This window comes from Pezoporus wallicus, unplaced genomic scaffold, assembly GCF_028554395.1.
Source record: "Pezoporus wallicus isolate ANWC-B61680 ecotype Strahan unplaced genomic scaffold, APGP_CSIRO_Pwel_v1 contig_8226, whole genome shotgun sequence".
NCBI classification, from domain to species: domain Eukaryota; kingdom Metazoa; phylum Chordata; class Aves; order Psittaciformes; family Psittacidae; genus Pezoporus; species Pezoporus wallicus.
The window spans coordinates 1188526-1203853 of NW_026635187.1; the positions used below are offsets into that span (position 1 = coordinate 1188526).

The following is a 15328-nucleotide window of genomic DNA, read 5'->3' on the forward strand; positions in this document are numbered from 1 at the left end:
CAGCAGCTCCAGCCACTGTCCCTGGGAGCAGCAATAAAATGCCATTGACAGGATGGACAAGCCCTTGAGCAATCCGCTCTAGTGGAAGGTGCTCCAACCCCCGTGGCAGGGGCTGGAACCGGATGAGCTTTAAGGTCCTTTCCAACACAAACCAGGCAGGGGTTCTATGAACCCGAGGGAGAGCTTCAGGGTGTCCCAGACGAGGGGCTGGGGACGGAGACAACCAAGACAAAGCGAACACAAAGCAGGACAAGCCCCTCCGAGGCTGCCTGAGCACGGCCCCGCCGCACCACAGCCCCTCCGAGGCTGCTGCGGGCTGAGACTTCGGTGAGACACCCCTGCCCTGCACCGGGAGGGGCGGCGGGGGCACCGGGGGCTGTGCGGGGCCGTGACCGGCTGCAGAGCAGGGGATGCTGCGGGAACCGAGCAGCGCTCACGCACACCGCAGCCCGGTACCGGCACCACCGGCACCACCGCTGCAAGGGGGACCGGCACTGGTGGAGCCGCAGCGACGCCCAGCGGCAGCAAGGTGCTATCGCCTCCTCATCTTCCTCCAAGCCCGTGCCAGGCACAGAGCATCCCCTCCCCATCCCTGGCAGTGTTCAAGGCCAGGTTGGACACAGGGGCTTGGAGCAAGCTGCTCCAGTGGAAGGTGTCCCTGCCCGTGGCAGGGGTTGGGGCTGGAGGAGCTTTAAGGTCCCTTCTAACACAAACCAGCCTGGGATTCCATGTGACCTGAGGAGCAGCAGGAATACCTATGGACCATCCACCCACAGGTGGTTTCACCACCTCTGCTCCCTGACACAGGTGCATTAACCTCCTGAGTGATGGACAGCTCTGAGCAGCCCCTTCCTGACTGCACAAGGGTTCTGGTGCATGCTCTGGAGCACAGAATTATAGAATCTCAGCTTGGAAGGGACCTCAAGGATCATCTGATCCAACTTTGTCAAGCCATGACCTAGACCAGATGTCCCAGCACCCTGTCTAGCCAATCTTGAAAAGGCTGAAAAAAAGTAGAGGGGCCCCTTACTAGTGTCATAGAATCATAGAATCCATCAGGTTGGAAAAGACCTTTAAAATCAAGTCCAACCATGCCTCAGCACTGCCAAGGCCACCACTAACCCATGCCACTACATCCCATCACGTGGGAGGAAGCGGTGAGGTTAGGAAGGTGCAGGTTGGTGAGCTGTCCTTGGAGGCACACACCCCCAGCAGCTCCTGCTGTCCCTGCCCAGGGCTGCCCCTTGGCTCCCATCCCTCCCTCAGGGGGCCATGGCCATGCTCTGTGGGGACACAGAGCTCAGCAGCCCCTTCTCTTTACCCAGCCCCACCTCTGCCTCCAAGTGCTGCTCTCCCTCGCTGATTTCCCAGGAATGCCGCCCAGGCACGAGGTGTTTAATCCTTTACAAAGGGCTGAAGCCGTGCTGGCTCCGTGCGGGCACTCTGGCATCCTGGCTTCATGAACAACCGCCTGCTGAGGCTGCCAGCTCGGAGAAAAGGCTTTTTGTGCCTGTTCCTAGAGCCCACTTCCACAGAAACCTTTCAGCATGATCCTTCCTCAGCTCTAAGTGCAACAAAACTGTTCCAGGCATTCACTGCCCTTCCCTTTCCACCAGGCACACTTGTGGGCATCTCAGACGAGCCACTCCTAGCTGCAGATGGAAAACCAGGGCGACCCTCTGCAAAAGAAACAATTACCCAATGTGGGAACCCTGATGGGGTTTTCTCTGCCCAGGATATTTCCCAGGTGCCATTTCAGAGGCAGCCTCTTTTATTACGCTGAGCTAGGTACCAGCTGAGGGTCTGCATTGCTCCCCAGTCCTTGCCTGCTTGCTGCTGGGGGGGAGATGTCCCTCCCAACATGCTAGCCTGAGGCGGAAGCACTTTGGTGCTGGACATGAGTCAGGCACATGATCAGCATGAGAAACACCCGGCGCAGGAGGATCTGAATCAGCATTCTCCAGGGAAACTGCAGAGGATGTATGCTGGGAGTGGGGCACGCAGCTTGGCAAGGGCTGCTGCAGGGCAGAGCTACAGACAGCGAGGATCCAGCCCTCATCCCAAGGATGGGGCAGGATTGGCCTTTCCTGAGCACTGGGCTGGAGGAAGATAGCGGTGAGGAAGGTTTTGCAGAGGGGTCTGGACAGGCTGGATCATGGGCTGTGCCAATGGGATGAGGTTCAACAGGCAAAGTGCCGGGTCCAGCATTTGAGCCACAACAACCCCCTGCAACACTCCAGGCTTGGGAAAGAGCAGCTAGAAACTGCTCAGGGAGAAGGACCTGGGGGTGCTGATTGATGGAGCTGAACGTGAGCAGCTTGTGCCCAGGCAGCCAGGAAGCCCCCAGCATCCTGGCCTGGATCAGCAGCAGTGCGGCAGCAGGGCCAGGGCAGGGATTGTGCCCCTGCACTGGGCACTGGTGAGGCAGCACCTCGAATCCTGTGCTCAGCTCTGGGCCACTCACTCCAAGAGAGATATTGAGGTGCTGGAGCGCGGCCAGAGCAGGGCAGCGGAGCTGGTGCAGGGCCTGGAGCACAGAGGGGTGATGGGGAATGGCTGAGGGACCTGGGGGGTTCAGATGGAGAAGGCTCAGGGGGGACCTGATGGCTGCCTACAACTGCCTGACAGGAGGATGGAGCCCGAGACTTCGTGCGCATAACCTTGTTGCAGCAAGGAGCTGAAGCAGAATCATTTTGTTCTCAGTAGCATGAAAGAGTTAATGCAGCACAAGGAATATATTGAAGGAAATAGATGCTTTCCCATAGCGGGCTTGGACATAGTTCTGTGCAGGGTCAATGCCACTAGCTGGCTCTCACCACGGAAGGATGGGACATCTCGAAAGGAAACCTTTCAAATGAGCTCATGGAACCTCTATGTTTTCACTGCTAATTACAGCAATGCCAGTGCTGGGCATGGAGGGAAAAACATTTACTGTGTAACTATTCATGTACTGCTGACCCTGAGGTAGCTGTTGCTCACCCAGACAGGGACTGACGTCCAGTGGTTGCCGTTTGCTGGCCTGGGGGTTGCTTTGAGACAGGTGAGTTTCGCATCACAACTGCTGGAGGTGCTCAAAGCTTCGGGCTCTTCCTCCGCCCCGCTCAGGACGTGGTTTCTTACCGCAGCAAAGCTCGCAGGCTCCTGCCTGCCGCTGCTTCTGCCTGCGCTGAGCATCCCCAGGCACAAGGTGTCACTGAGGAGCCGGGCTCGGGCCCCTTTTGGGGACCCTATGGTCCTCCAGCAGTCAGGAGCCCCTTATCCCTGCAGGATTGGCCCCAGTACTCACTTCGGGCCCCTTCAGTGGGATGGGGACCACTTCAGGTCCCCCCTCAGAACCTCCATAGCACTCCCTGGGGCTCCTCAAGGGCACGGGTCTCTCTTTGCCCCCCGCTCCATCCCCCGTCAAGGGCATGAGGCTTCCTTCAGCCCCACCCAGGGCACCCTGGGGTCCCCTCCTGCCCCTCTGTGCCCTCTTCGGGAGGGATGGCGCTGACCGAGGGGATGGGAACCGGCAGCGCGGGGCCCTGCGGTCCCGGTGCCGGGCGGCGGGGCGGGGCGGGGCGGTGCCGGCCGGGCCATACTTAAGGCTGTGGCGTGGTGCGGGCGGCCCCGCCGTGCCCATGGCTCCGCCGCTCACGGCCCGGGCGCTCTGCGCTGCCGCCCGCCTGGGTGCCCCCCGCCGCCCGCGCTCCGCACCTGCCACGGCGCCCCGCGGGGCCGCTCCGCTGCCGGCTGCGGGCAGCGGGGCCCGGCAGGAGCTGCCGCCGCCGCCTCCCCCGCCGTGGGGCGCGGAGCGGGAGTCGCCGCCGGCCGTGGATTTCGGGGACACGCGGGAGGCGTTCCGCAGCAAGAGCAGCGCCGAGCTCCTGCGCGGGCTCGTGGTGCTGGGGCTCTGCGCTGTGGGGCCGCTGGTGGAGCGCAACCGGGAGGTGAGTGGCTGAGGCCGGTCCCCGGACGCGCGGGGCGGGGGGGGGAACTGCCGGCTCTGGACCGGGGGAGAGGGTGCCGGTCCCGGAGCGTCCCCGGGGGGGCTCTCGCTGTAGGGAGAGTGCCCGCTCCGGGATGTCTCGGGCCCGGAGAGTCCTCGTCGCGGGGGTTGCCCGCTCCGGGAGGTGCTGGTCCCGGGGGAGCTGTCGGTGCGGGGCTCTGCCGGTCGCTGATCTCCTGTTGCCCCGCAGCTGCTGCGGCTGTGCCAGCGGGTGCTCGGGCAGGCGCTGTTCGAGCGGCTGATGAAGATGACCTTCTACGGGCAGTTCGTGGCCGGGGAGGACCAGGAGGCCATCAAGCCGCTCATCCGCAGGAACCAGGCGTTCGGCGTGGGCGCCGTGCTGGACTACAGCGTGGAGGAGGACCTGAGCGCCGAGGAGGCCGAGCGCCAGGAGCTGGAGTGAGCGAGCGCGGGGACGCGGGAGGAGGCGGCGGCGGGACAGCGCGCGCGGGGCGCGGGACTTGGCCGAGCCGCTATTGGCTGCTCCCGCCCATCCCCCCTGCTCCTATTGGCTGAAGGATGTTGTGCGTCACGGCCACGCCGCCCGGGGAGAGCGCCCCACCACCAGCACCCCCCGGGTGCCGCCAAACCGCCCCCCCCCAGCACCCTGCGGGGGTTCTTCCTCCCCCATTGCCCCTTCCCTCCTGGGTGCTGCCCTGCCAGGGGTGCTCCCCCCCTGCACACCCCAGGCAGCATTCCCGGCCTCCCACCCTCTGCCAAGGCCAGGCTCCAGCCCAAAGCCGTTGGCAGTTTTCCACACCTCGGGCTCCACTTGATGCAACTCCACTCACGGGATCCCTGTGTCACGGTCACCGGGATGATGCAGCACTCCCCGGGTGAGGCTGCAGCAGTCCCATGTCCCTGTGCGCACCAGGGGCACCATCCGGCTGCCACACGCTTGTCACCTGTTAATACAGCACAAACGGCTTTTGGGGTGCCTGGCAAGTGGGGTTTGGGTCACTGTGGGGGTGCAGACGCTGCTGGGAGCCTTATCTCTGCTTGCCACCTGAGTGCTGCTTATCAGGGACTCCCTGCTTGCCGCTGCTTGCCAGTAATCCCCATCTGTGTGAGCATCCTGCTTGTCTGTGGTGAGAGCAGTGTGCAGGCTGCTTGTGAGGGCAGCACTGGTGTGGGAGCTTCAGGGGATGCAGGGCTGCACCCGTCCAGCCGCTTCTTGCAGATTGTGCTTTGGGAGTTTAATATATAAATGCTTCCAAATACATTGCTGCAGCCCGGGGGTGGGTCTTTGGAAGGTGAGGAGTTCTGGTGTGTTCAGGAGCAGCTGCTTCTTCCCAGCGGATGTTGTCCATCACCATGGGGCTGAGCTGGTCGCGGTGAGCTGGTGCTGCCCTTCCTTGCCTGGCTGTGCCTATGGTTAATCACCAAGTGCACCTGCATCCTGCCCAGGGGTGTCAGTGGTTTGGGAGCTCTCTGGGCTGTGCTGGTCCTCCTCCTGGAGCAGGTTTGAGGGTTGCATGTGTGGGGCTCCTTGCTAGGTGAGCTTTGCCTGTGCTGCGTGGGTCATTCCCACCCTTGGTACAGCCCCTGCATTGGACCCCTTTCCCTCTGATGCCACCCCACCTAAGCCCCAGTAGTGTTTGCTCCAACAGATGGTCAGTAAGGAGTGAAAAATGCCTTCCTGGAGATCACCCAAGGATGTCATGGAGCAGGGATGAGCAGTGGGTGGCACTGGAAGGGCTGTTAGAGCCTGGCCCTTGCCAAGCATCACTCTGGGTCCTTCTTGGCTGTGTTCAGAGGCAAAACCCCAAACTCTGCCAGTGCTGCTGAGCTGGGCTATGGGAAGCTGAGAGGAATGAGCAGCCCCAGTTCATGGGTGCTGGGCTCTGGAGCTGCACCCTTCCCTCCCGCCAGCACTTTGGGGTTTCACCCTGTGGCAGAGGCACAAACCAGATGCAGCCAGCAGGCTTTTTGGTCTCCTGGTGCCGTCTGCTGTTGTTTCCAGCAGGCAGAGCCATGCTGGGTTTCCCGGCTCTTGTGGAGCAAGGTGGAGATGGCAGCAGAGAAATGCCCTTCTCCTTCCCCCAGAACTGTCAGGTGCCCTGAGTGGCTCTGCCATGCAGTGTGTGGACTTTGCTCCCTCTAGAGAGTTCTTGTGTGGAGACCTGATATCTGTCCCATGGGATTACGATCCTGCCTGGCAACCAGCCTCCCGGAGCTGACACCTCCCCTCCTCCTGCTCCCAGCACTGCTGTCACCTGTGCTCAGCACACTCATGCATGTGCTGTGGGTCCCCAGGATCACAGGGTGGTTTCTGCTTAGTCTGAAGCTGTGCAAGGAGGTTCCTGGCTGGTGCATGCTGGCAGCTCACACGTGGACAGGCTTGAAGGACTCTTCTGCCAAGAGCTTTGCTTTATTCCTAGCTGCACAGTTTCACCCATAGCTCCAGCATGTGGCCAGGGGTTTTTCCTTGGATGTGGTAATTGAGGGACAACTTCTCCCTGGTGTGCCCTCATCTGCTTTGCCAGACCTGTTTGCTGATGAGGAAAGCAAATGCACTGTTCTCATGGCACCCATGGGTGAAATGCATTATTCCTGCTTAGTTCTGATAGAGGGATCTTTGTGCTTCTCCTGAGACTGTTTATTGGCGCCTGCTCAGAAACTTCCCAACAGCCGCACTCTGCTGTGTCAGCCGGATCACACACACACACAACCCCATGGGCTGCATCAAGTCTTCATCACCCCTTTTGCAGCACTTGCTTTGTGCATGATTTGGGCGACTCTGAGCTCCTGGGTCCTGAATGTGGCTCCTTCCTGATCACAGCCTGCAAGGAGCATTTGGGCAGTGCCTGGAGATGTGCCCTGCTCTCAGTGTGCTGGAGGGTTGGGCAGGTATGAGCTGGGTTAAGTGGCACTTGGCTAGTGCAGGAATGGCTTTGTTGGCCAAGACTAACTGCAAAGAAAGCAGATGGTGAGCTCAAGGAAGAGCTGTTTCTGCAGCTGGAAGGAGCTTCCTTTATTCTGCTCGATGCAGAACAATAAAGTGAGCACCATGGCACTGCCTCGAATGCCCCCCTTGGGGAGCAAGGGCTCCATGCAGTCATGCTGCAGGAATGCTGCTGGAAAGGGTGTGTTTGGCTTCAAGAGCAGAAACCACTTCAAATTCAAGGGTGATGTTTGCTGATCTTGTGGCCAGCATTCACCCCGGGTAGGCCAGAGGAGGTTTTGCTCCCTGCAGCTTGTCCTCAGCATCTTGGATGCTGCACACAAGGTGCGCTTTGGGATTCACAGCTGCTGTGCTGCAGATGGGACCTACCTGCAGGACCCACCTCTCTTGGCATGCTCTCAGAGTCACAATAGTGTGTCCAGCTGAAGCCTTCCCCTGCGCCACGCTGCTGGCTTCACAGGGACCCTCCATCCCTCTGCTCTGCTCTCATGAGGCCACACTTAAAACACTGTGTGCAGCTCTGGTGTCCTCAACATAAGAGGGACATGGAGCTGTTGGAGTGTCCAGAGGAGGCCAGGAGGATGATCGGGGCTGGAGCACCTCCCATATGGAGCCAGGCTGAGAACATTGGGGCTGTTCAGCCTGAAGAAGAGAAGCTGCATGGAGACCTCAGAGCAACTTCCAGTGTCTGAGAGGGGCTACAAGGATGCTGGAGAGGGACTCTTCATCAGGGACTGTAGGAACAGGACAAGGGGTGATGGGTTCAGACTGAAACAGGGGAAGTTCAGGTTGGATATAAAGAAAAAGCTCTTCCCTGTGAGGGTGCTGAGGCGCTGGCACAGGGTGCCCAGAGAAGCTGTGGCTGCCCCATCCCTGGCAGTGTTCAAGGCCAGGTTGGACACAGGGGCTTGGAGCAAGCTGCTCTAGTGGAAGGTGGCCCTGCCCGTGGCAGGGGTTGGAGCTGGAAGAGCTTTAAGGTCTCTTCCAACCTAAACCATTCAATGATTCACATGAACTTTGCTGTCTCTTCTTCCACCCTCTGTCTTTGGGGGCAGAAAGCTTCTTGGCCTGTCCCCGGGGAGCAGAGCCTGTTGGACACGGTGCCTGCTGCTCTCCACAAGCTCCAGCTGCTCCTGCCCCAGTTCACACCAGGCTTTGCTGCGCTTTGAGTGATGTGGGGCTGCTCCTGGCTCCAGGCTTGTCTCTGCTTCTTTATGCTTCCAGCAGCCCCTAATCCCTGTCACAGGGTTTCCATGTGGGAGAACACGTTCTGAGACCACGTCACACGGCTCCGCTCTCTTGTGCAAGTCCTCTGGCTCTGGATGGGTGCCTTCGCTCCCTGTGTTCTTTCCCACTGTTGGGTACAAGCAGTTTCGGGACAGTGACTCCAAGGCAGAGATGTCTTGGAGGAGATGGCTCTGCTGTCACTCAGGGCTGCCATCCAGGGGCTGGCAGTGCTTCTGGGTGAGACCCAGGGTCTGTGGGCTGGATGAGGGTGTCATCAAGAAGGCTTTCCTGCCCAAGGAGGATCTCATGACTTGGCGAGTATCCCCCAGGCTATCAGAGCTCTGTTATCGCTGTGGCAAAGAGCTTGGGCTTGAAATTACATCTGAGGTCAGCTGGAGTTGAAGCTGAGTCTCTAAGTGACTGGCTACTGCCAAGGCACAGAGGAGCATGGAGCAGCTGAGCTGAAGCACAGGACCCACAGCTTGATGGGCCCTGCATCAAGCTCCCTGATCCTGGTCTGGATGCTGCTGCCTGCAAAGTGGGAGGTGTCGGGTTGAGTTTGATGCCACTCAGCAAGTGGTGTGGTGGAGATGAGCCCTTGGCCCCACCAATGCTGACCTTGTCCTTGCCACAGGATGGGCTGTCTGAGAGCAGCTCTAGACCCTGGGTCAGAGCATCCTCCCTGTGCTGTCTCAGGGCCGCCAGGTAACACTTGCCTGGATGGTGAAACCCCCTTGCTTTCCATGAGTTTGTGGCATCTGATGGCATTTGTGCCATCTGACCTGGCAGTAGAGCTCAGGCTGAGCATCACTTGATCCATCGGTGATGGGATGGTGAGGGAAATGCAAGGTCCAGGGCAGCAGCAGGGGAGCCTCCAGCGTGGGGTTGCAGGGAGTTGCTGACCTGGTCCTTATCGTCCCTGTTTCTCTTCTTAGCTCCTGCACCTCTGCAGCCGAGAAGGAGATGGGAGGTGAGTGACTCAGCCTCTCCTGCTGATAGGAGATGATAGCCTGAAGGCCCAGCTGATGGGGCAGGGCATGAGTGGTGTGGGGGAAGGACCCAGCTCCTACAGCCCCAAAACATGAGCTGGATGAGGAGCATTGTGGTTCTTGGCCAGATAAGCAGAGGCTCATCCTGTGCTTGGGCAGCAGGGCAGGCCGGGCGCTCTGCAGCCTGCAGGGGCTCTGCTGAGGTCCAAGCCAGAGCCTCTCTCCCCAGCACCCACGGCAGAAGCCCCTGGGAGGTTCCAGGAGCTCAGCAGGGCTGCAGAGCCTATCTCCATCGTTTTCACCTCCAGGAGCAGAGCAAAGGGAGAAGCAATACCGAGCCCACCCGGGATTTGGGGACCGCCGCGGTGGGGTCATCAGTGCCCGCACTTATTTCTATGCTGATGAGGCCAAGTGTGACCAGCACATGGAGACCTTCCTCCGCTGCATCGATGCCTCAAGTAAGTGCTCCACATGTCCTGAGGAGCCCCACTGGGCCTGGGGACTGCAGGGACCCTGCAGCCCTCTGCCATACCATGGTGCCCCAGCACCCTGCCTCGGATCAGCTCTGCTGCTGTGTCTCCATGCAGGTGGCAGCTCTGAGGACGGCTTCTCAGCCATCAAGCTGACGGCACTGGGCAGACCTCAGTTCCTGGTGAGTGTCAGGGCTCTGACCAAGGTGACGTGGGGCAGAGCCAAGGCCATGGGTGATGCTTCTGTGGGCAGGTACTTTGGGATGCCACGCTTGCTGCAGCGGCATCTCTACAGATAGCAGAGGGCAGTGGACATCAACAGATTGTCCCCCGTGTGCCCAAGGCCACCCTGAAGACCTTGCCTCAGCTTTTGGGGACACAAGAAGATCTCGGAAGTGTAAAGTTCCGAGGGCATGGGGGTCCTGTACTGCTGGGCTTGGCATCTGCTTGGCCAAGGTGCGCTGCTGTAGGGTCAGGGTCTGCCATCGGGGTATGGTCTGGCAAAGCTGTGGCAGGATGGGGTGCTCCGGGCCAGGTGCCTCAGCTCAGGCTCCCTCCACAGCTGCAGTTCTCAGAGGTGCTGGTCAAGTGGCGGAGGTTCTTCCATCAGATGGCTGCAGAGCAGGGCCAGGCTGGGCGGGCAGCGCTGGAGATGCGGCTGGAGGCAGAGAAACTGCGGGTGAGGCGGGTGATGCCCGAGGGAGGTGGATGTGCTGCCGGAGAGACCAGCACCATCCCTGAGCCTGGAGCAGTAAGAACACTGCAGCCCCATGGCACTGATGTTCCTTCTGGTGGCAGGAGTCCCTGGCCAACCTCGGCATCGCAACCAAGGCAGAGACCCAGCACTGGTTCACGGGAGAGAACCTGGGCATAAGTGGGTAAGCTGCCTGTGACATGGCGACACTGGGGGCCTTTGTCTCTGTACCTCGGGCTGTGGTGCAGCAGCAAAGGGAGGTCTCCAAAGGGCAGCACTGGACTCAGTGACCAAGCGTAGAGGAGGTCTGGGTGGAGGTCACAAGACAGGTTAGGGTGGCACCTCACTTGCTGGAGGGGTTGGGAGCTGGTGAAGACCTCCCTACCCCTGCAAGACACGAGCACGGAGCCAGCTCTCTGCTCCCAGCACCGTGGACCTGCTGGACTGGAACAGCCTGATTGACAGCCGCACCAAGCTCTCCAAGCTGCTGCTTGTGCCCAACATGCAGGTGAGTGGTCATCGGTGGTACCCTGCAGCAGCCGCACTGGGAGCAGGGTGCAGGTGCATGCGCTGGTGGCCGTGATGCTGGCTGCTGTCTGTGCTAGCAGAGCCTGGCCACACCATGACCCACTGTGTGCAGCCACGAAGCTGGCAGGGTGGGTGCTGGGAGCTGGGGTGGCAGCAGCCCCACGGATGGGCTTCCCCCAGGGCTGTTTCTGCCCCATGGGCAAGGCTGCGCACAGGCAGGGTGCCACAACCTGTTCTGCTTTCAGACTGGGCAGCTTGAGCCTCTGCTCTCGCGCTTCACTGAAGAGGAGGAGCTGCAGATGAAGAGGATGCTGCAGCGGATGGATGTCCTTGCCAAGGTGAGGGGGAGCTGGGGCTGTGGAAGCTGGGCATAGGCCCTGACACAAGAGGGGGTGACATGGAATCAGAATCCTTTGAGTTGGATGGGACCTTAAAGCTCATCCAGTGCCAGCCCCTGTCACGGGCAAGGACACCTTCCACTAGAGCAGATTGCTCCAAGCCCCTGTGTCCAACCTGGCCACAGGTATCGGGTGCCCCCATGAACACACCCCACATGTCACTCACCCCCCTAGAGAGCCACTGAGACGGGCGTGAGGCTGATGGTGGACGCAGAGCAGAGCTACTTCCAGCCCGCCATCAGCCGCCTCACCCTGGAGATGCAGCGCCGCTTCAACAGGGACCGGGCCATCATCTTCAACACCTACCAGTGTTACCTGAAGGTGAGGTCCGGCTGCAGGCTGGGCAGGAAGGACCTGCTGGATGGAGACCTTGGCTCCTGAAGCCATGGTGATGCATAGCTCAGGGCTGGTTGCCTTGGAGGCACAGGGCAGAGGTGGCACTGGTGCAGTGACCTTGTGCCATCTCTTCCCCCTGGTCCCAGGAGGCTTATGACAACGTGACGGTGGACGTGGAGCTGTCGCGTCGGGAGGGCTGGCACTTCGGCACCAAGCTGGTCCGTGGTGCCTACATGGAGCAGGAGCGGAAGCGGGCAGCCCAGATCGGCTACGAGGATCCCATCAACCCCACCTATGAGAAGACCAATGAGATGTACCACAGGTAGGGGCAGCCCCAGCCATGGTCCTCCCTCATCCCACCAGGTACAGGCTCCAGCAGCCTCACCACGAGCCCCTGTACTGCCTTGCAGGTGCCTGGACTATATCCTGGAGGAGATCAAGCACAGCCGGAAAGCCAATGTGATGGTGGCATCTCACAATGAGGACACAGTGAAGTTCACCCTGCGCAGGTGACTGCTGGCCAGGCATGGCAGGCACTGGGGATCCAGCAGAGCTGCAGTGAGACGTGGCTTGTCGGGTCTCCTGTGCTCACCCAGTGGGACGCTGCCCCATGTGCTCTGCTGTCTCTGCTGTTCCTCATACCAAGGCTTGGCTTGCAGGATGATGGAGCTTGGCATCCACCCCTCGGAGAAGAAGGTGTACTTTGGGCAGCTGCTGGGCATGTGCGACCAGATCACCTTCCCCCTGGGTGAGTGCTGGGAGCAGCAGGGACGTGGCAGTCGTGTTCCTGCCCCATGGAGTCACCCCTGGGGTCTGCAGGATGGACAGAGCCAGGATGTGCCTGTGAGAGCACCACTGGTTGAGAACAGCGCCCTGTGGCCTCTATCATAGAACCATAGAATGGTTTGGGTTGGAAGGGAGCTTTAAAGCTCATCCAGCTCCAACCCCTGCCACGGGCAGGGACACCTTCCACTAGAGCAGCTTGCTCCAAGCCCCTGTGTCCAACCTGGCCTTGAACACTGCCAGGGATGGGGCAGCCACAGCTTCTCTGGGCACCCTGTGCCAGCGCCTCGCCACCCTCAAAGAGTGGGTTCTGAGCTCAAGCGCACACTGAAGCAGGGTCACTGAGGAGCTTCTCCTCACCCAACACCCCCAAGTCCTTCTCAGGGCTGCTCCATCCAGTCTCCCCCTGCCTGCATCTGTGCTGGGGCTTGCCCTGACCCAGGGCAGGGCCTTGCACTTGGCCTCATTGAACTCCGTGAGGTTTGCATGTCCCATCTCTCTAGCTTGCCCCTTCCCTTTCCCAGCTGTGTGGAATGCTGTGACTCCTGCATGGGGTTTGGGCAGGATGTAGGTGGAAAATCACATCTGTCTTTTGGAGATCCCACAAGACCATGATGGCTGCGCAGGGAGATTCCCACTTTGGTCTCTGAGCAGAGACAGTTGTCTGAGGTGGGGCAGAGGCTGGTCCTGGCAGGCACAAACCTCCCTTGTACCCTCTGGCTCTGATGGAGCTGCACACCAAGCACTGGGCAACAGCCTCTTGTGTGACCTTGTCCTCCCCTCTGCCACTGGCCCCAGCAGTACTGCTGGGGCCCAGACCCAGGGACACGCAAGGGTCCAGGTCAGGGAATGAAGCCCCTGCCCGCACTGGTGGCCAGAGCAGAGCCCTGCACCCAAGGGAGCTGTGGGAGGCAGAGGGGCCATTGTCCAGCCCGGCGGCGGCTCTGCCCCAGAGCTCCCATCGCCAGCGGGGTTTGGCTGCAGCCTCCTCTGCTCATGCTGCAAAAATGTGTTAACTTGATGTTTCTGGTTGAACGCTTCTTGCCTTGGCCCAGCCCCGGCTCCCGACATTCCCAGGGCTCCTGGTGACCTCGGCGCCTTCCCAAGCTCCCTGTGCTGAGCAGGCTCGGCCTCATCCGCCTGCTCCCAGGCTCCCCTCCCCAGTGCTGGACCACAGCCTCCACCCGCTGCATCCCTCCCACCCGCTGCATCCCTCCCACCCGCTGCATCCCTCCCACCCGCTGCATCCCTCCCACCCGCTGCATCCCTCCCACCCGCTGCATCCCTCCCACCCGCTGCATCCCTCCCACCCGCTGCATCCCTCCCACCCGCTGCATCCCTCCCACCCGCATCCTTCACTCCTTGGCACAGCCCGAGGGGCACCGGAGGGCTGGGAGGTGAGGGGGAGGCTTTTGGCTTCCTTCTACCCCTCTTTCGTCTTTTTTTTTTTTTTTTTTTTTTCCTTCCTTCCCCCTTTTTTGGCTTTCTTGGTCCTTTCCAACCCCTCTCTCTCCTCCAGGTCAGGCTGGCTTCCCTGTCTACAAGTATGTGCCCTACGGGTCGGTGCAGGAGGTGCTGCCCTACCTGTCCCGCCGGGCCCAGGAAAACAGGGGCTTCATGGAGCGGGTGAACCGGGAGCGGGACCTCCTCTGGAGGGAGGTCAAGCGGCGGCTCCTGGCCGGTACCTTCTTTAGCTCCAGCCACTAACCCCAACTGTGCCTCCAGCCCAGCACCTCTTGTGCCTTCACCTATGACCACTACTGCCATTCCCCAGCCTAGTCCTGCTGCGGTTGCCCTCCCAGCACCCTTTTCCCGAGGAAGGGACATGTCCTTGTTGCTCTTCGAACGGCACACACCTCCCAGAGGTCACTGCTGTAGGACTGCCCCAAGAGCCGTCCCCCCATCCCAGGGCCTTGAGCTGGGCTATGGCAGGGGCTGTGCTGCGTGAGCGCTGCCCTGGGGCGTTCCCATTGCAGCAGCAGGTTTGGCTGCCTGCTGTCTGCCGTGGGCTCGGGGACAAGCTGGTCTCAGCCACGCGTTCCTCCAGCCTCAGCCAGGGCAGGGACTTTTCCTCCAGCTCTGTGGAGGCAGTGCCACAGTGAACTGGGCAGGGGCACACTCGGTACCTGCTGTCTGACCCAGGGCAGCTGCTACCTGGCTGCTCCCCGGCTTTGCACAGCCCATCCCACAGGGCTCAGCAGAGCCTGGGCTTGTCCAGTGGGGCAGGAGGAGCGGGGAGAGGCAGCCAGCCCCTGCCCTGCTCATGGTCCCCAGTTCCGGGTCTGTCTTGCAGTTAGGGGGGCGCACCCAGAGCTGGAGCACAGCTCGGCTCTGCTGTACACTGGATTGGTGGAGAATGGTGACGATTAAATTGCAGCTGTTCTTGCTCCTCTCTTCTGCTGTTCACAAAATCCCAGCCTGGTTTGGGTTGAAGGGACCTTAAACCTCATCCAGTTCCAGCCCCTGCCATGGGCAGGGGGCACCTTCCACTGGAGCAGGTTGCTCCAAGCCCCATCCAACCTGGCCTTGAACACTGCCAGGGATGAGGCAGCCACCCCTGGAAGTTACTGGGAACCATCTGTCCCTGGGCTGTGCATCACTGCCTGGGACCCGAAGGGGGAGGTTGTGCCTGCTCTCGGCCCCCTCCAGCTGCACATTTTGGCCAGGGCTTGAGGAATGGAGCCAGAGACAGGATCTACTGAGTGAGGCCAAACTTCCTGGGAATGAGAAGCTGTGGAGTTCTGAAATGGGCTTGGAGGGGACCAGGAGCCCTGGAACATCCCCCAGGCTGCGGAAAGGGGATGGGAGCTACAGGAGAGCCTCTCCCCACCCTGAGCTCTGCTCCTGGGGCTGTTCACACTGAGGCTGCCACTGCCTCAAGCTAGGAGCATCTTGGCTTGGCCGGAGCTCTGCAGGACCACAGGCAGCTCTGGGCTCCCCTCCCAGGCAGCCAGGGCAGCAGTTCAGGCCCTCCAGTTCAGGTGAGCCACCCCTAAGCCAAGGCGGGGAG

General features: G+C 60.7%; 1 protein-coding gene across 1 annotated transcript; it reads left to right on the top strand.

The window, feature by feature from the left end:
* The first annotated feature begins 3706 nt into the window (after positions 1-3706).
* PRODH (proline dehydrogenase 1) lies at positions 3707-14379 on the top strand. Its single transcript, XM_057411149.1, has 14 exons — positions 3707-3929; positions 4179-4387; positions 9056-9090; positions 9418-9567; positions 9697-9761; positions 10142-10258; positions 10378-10457; positions 10700-10781; positions 11047-11139; positions 11374-11520; positions 11682-11857; positions 11946-12044; positions 12195-12283; positions 13838-14379. Exons 2-14 carry the CDS (start codon positions 4230-4232, stop codon positions 14023-14025), a joined length of 1479 nt encoding a protein of 492 aa, XP_057267132.1. The 5' UTR covers positions 3707-3929; positions 4179-4229; the 3' UTR covers positions 14026-14379.
* The last annotated feature ends 949 nt before the right edge of the window (positions 14380-15328 follow it).